The 3,337-nt window shown below is 48.0% G+C and overlaps 1 protein-coding gene across 1 annotated transcript in view; it reads left to right on the top strand.

The window, feature by feature from the left end:
• nipal4 (NIPA like domain containing 4) overlaps positions 1-3,331 on the top strand; it is a 6,941-nt gene extending 3,610 nt beyond the window's left edge. The window contains exons 6-9 of the mRNA XM_008298717.1: positions 490-657; positions 1,367-1,446; positions 1,667-1,879; positions 2,334-3,331. Of these exons, the coding sequence (XP_008296939.1) occupies positions 490-657; positions 1,367-1,446; positions 1,667-1,879; positions 2,334-2,531 (659 nt within the window). The 3' untranslated portion in view covers positions 2,532-3,331. The remainder of the gene's footprint in view (positions 1-489; positions 658-1,366; positions 1,447-1,666; positions 1,880-2,333) is intronic.
• Positions 3,332-3,337: the final 6 nt, after the last annotated feature.

Raw genomic sequence — 3,337 nt, 5'->3', positions numbered from 1 at the left:
GCTATCAGGGGCTATCAGGAGCTATCAGGGGCTATCAGGGGCCATCAGGAGCTATCAGGGGCTATCAGGAGCTATCAGGGGCTATCAGGGGCTATCAGGGGCTATCAGGAGCTATCAGGAGCCATCAGGAGCTATCAGAAGCTATCAGGATCAATTACAAGCTAATATGAGCCCTTCAGAGTTAGTCTGGAGCTCAAAGAAGGTGAATAATGTTGATGGGAGTGTTATGCAGCTAATAGCTGCTAGCCAACAACAGAGCTATTGGGAGCTAATATTAGCTATTTGGGGCTAAATGAAGCAAGCAGGAGTTGATTAGAGCTAACTGGAGAAAACAGAAGGTAACAGGCTCCGGAAAGAGGCACCTGATCAGAACATCTGTGTTCACATCATATTAGATATTATAGTCCTTATGCTAAGCTAAGCTAATCGGCTAACAGGTTGGTCAGGGTTCGGGCCGAGCCGCCGCCTCAGCTCCGTCTCTGTCTGCAGGCTTCCTGGTGTTCATGTCGCTGGTGCTGCTGCTGTGTGCCGTCCTCATCCTGTACTTCTGTCCTCGCTACGGTCCCTCCAACATCCTGGTCTACGTGGGCGTCTGCTCGCTGCTCGGAGCGTTCACCGTGTCCTCGGTGAAAGGCCTCGCCATCGCCATCAGCACCGGTGAGCGCGCTCAGAGGACGCTGGTGGTTTCTGCTTCACCTCGTTTACTGTGCTTCATTCACATAAAGAGTGAGGGGCCTTCTACTGACCCAGACAACAACAACAACAACAACAACAATAATAATAACAATAATAACAATAATAATAATAGTTATTGCAAGGAATCAAAAAAACACTTCTGTCCGTTTCTCAGACATTTTTTGTGTAGAGATATTTTTTAAAGTTTTGAAGTGAACACTAACCGGACTAAACTAAACTGAGCTGCAGCGTCACAGAAGTCAAACGTGTTGTTTTTTAATTAAATCCGTTTATTGAGCAGATTGTGTTTCTAGTTTCTCCTCATAGATGAAACCACAACAAGGTGAACCTGGAATGTGTGAAAGAATCCGACTGGAAACAGATTGTTGTTCCTGACGTGAAGCTGGACGTCTCGTTGTTGTGAACGTTCACGTCAAAACCGGCACATCGATCAGAAACCCAGAGCAAACGGAGATAAAGTGTATTTTTGTGTAAAGTTAAAACAAATGAAGACTTTCTTTTGGGTTGTCAAAGAGCAAACAGGAAGACGATGGATCTTTATTTAAACTCAGAGCAGTGGCCACGCTGGTGAGAAGCTGCGACTAAACGAGGTGAGGACGTGAAGCAGCTCATCACCTGTCCAGGTGTGTGAGGGTAACGTAGGCGTCTCCTCTGCCTTCTGTCTCCTCAGTGTCTCGTGACGTCTCCGTCCTCTCCAACCCTCTCACCTGGATCCTGCTCGTCACCCTGGTCGTCTCCATAGTAACGCAGGTAAGCTGAACCTCCTCTGGGGGTTTGCTTCCTGTTGTCTCCATCAGTTTGGTGTTAAAGCAGCTCCACAACACCTGGGCTCTCTGACCAATCAGATAGCTCACAGTGAGGCCGAGGGCAACACGACCCACAGACGTGTTCAGATGTTCTCTGAGTCTCCCCCTGCACAGACAGGAAGTCGTCTCACCTGGGCTCCTCCCACCTGTGTGCGTGTCTGCAGGTGAACTACCTGAACAAGTCCCTGGACACCTTCAACACGCTGCTGGTGTATCCCATCTACTACGTGCTGTTCACCTCCGTGGTGCTGTCCACCTCCATCATCCTGTTCCAGGAGTGGAGCAGCATGTCGGCCGTGGACGTGGTGGCCACGCTGGGCGCCTTCCTGGTCATCGTGGTGGGCGTGGCCATGCTGCACCTGTTCAGGGACCTGCAGGTCGGTGCCCCGCCGGAGGTTGTCCATCTGAAAACATCTGGACGTTCTGCTCGACCAGCTCAGGCTGTTTTAGAAACGTCTTTATGACAGACGACAGACATTAAGGTGGTCGATCCACGTCAGCAGGTGTTCCTCAGATTAGAGTCTGAGTCTGTTTGAACAACAACCTCTGAGGAACTATCGAGGTCAAAACCTGAACGTTTCTCTCTTATTTCTCATCGTGTCATTGATCCAGAATCTGAACTAAACCTGCTGGAAGTGAGTCGACCAACAGCTTAAAAAGAAAGAACGTAATAATAATAATAACAATAATAATAATAATAATAATACCAATAATAATAATAATAATGATGATGATGATGATATAAAATGTAAATATTTAGAATAAAAACGTGTAAACATGGTTATTGGAGGTGAACAAACTGTAAATCTGCTGATTCAAACTCTGCTGTAGGTCACCGTGCAGCAGCTGACCAATCAGCTCGCTCAGCCGCTGGAGAGGGCGGGGCTTACCGAGGAGGTGCCGGCCAATGGGAGAGGAGAAGGAGGGCGGAGCAGAAAGGAGGACAAACGTGGGCTGATGGACAACGTGGTGATCGAGAGTCTGCCTCCGATGAGGGAGGACGGCCCCAGAGTGTTCATCATCAGCTGATGGACGACAGACGGCTTCATCAGGAGCACGACGGGCTCAAAACGATGAAAAACGACTAGAAAAAGACAAAAAGAGTCATTTTGCAGAAGCAAAAGCATACACGATGACCACAAAAAACACAATACGATGACAAAAAGGACGACGGCAACATGACTACAGACCTAAACTTACAGCTGAAGGCACAAAATGATGACGAGAAGATGCACATTTACCCAAAGTGATGAGAAGGACACACACCATTAGTATAAAGACACACAACAGATTTAAAATGACTCCAGAACGATCAGAAAGTGCCACGAAAAAATGATGAAGACGCCCAGCATCACACAAACGACACCACAGGAAGCAACGTGACGAGAAAAACAGAAAGTCGTCGTGACAAAAAGACAAAAACGACAACTAAGATAAAATAAAAACACACAAGCAGCCATAAGGAGATGCACACAGGTACACAACGCCATGACGGAGGCCACTCCTGCCTCACCTGAGAGCCGCTGAATAAGTCATGAGTCAGCAGGTAGACTCACCTGTCCTCCGCTCAGGTGCGGCGCCTCCAGAGCGCTCCTCAAACTAAACAGAGTTTTTCACAGCAAACAGCAGCTCGTCTGTATTTTCATTAACATGTGAACATTTCTAGCAGCTTTTTAAAACTGTGTATTTGCGCCCCCTGCTGGCTGCAGCTCGTCCAGTTCTGTCTGTTGTGGGGCCGTAACTACGACAACGACAGCTACGCAGCAGCAACAGCCAGCTCCCTAAAGAACCGCTCGCCTCGTCGCATACTGACAACCAGCTTCAGATTAAAAAAA

This window comes from Stegastes partitus, unplaced genomic scaffold (assembly GCF_000690725.1).
Source record: "Stegastes partitus isolate 25-593 unplaced genomic scaffold, Stegastes_partitus-1.0.2 Scaffold1343, whole genome shotgun sequence".
Classification (NCBI taxonomy): Eukaryota; Metazoa; Chordata; class Actinopteri; family Pomacentridae; genus Stegastes; species Stegastes partitus.
The sequence above is the reverse complement of the archived record's forward strand: the minus strand, read 5'-3'. Positions and strand labels throughout refer to the sequence as shown.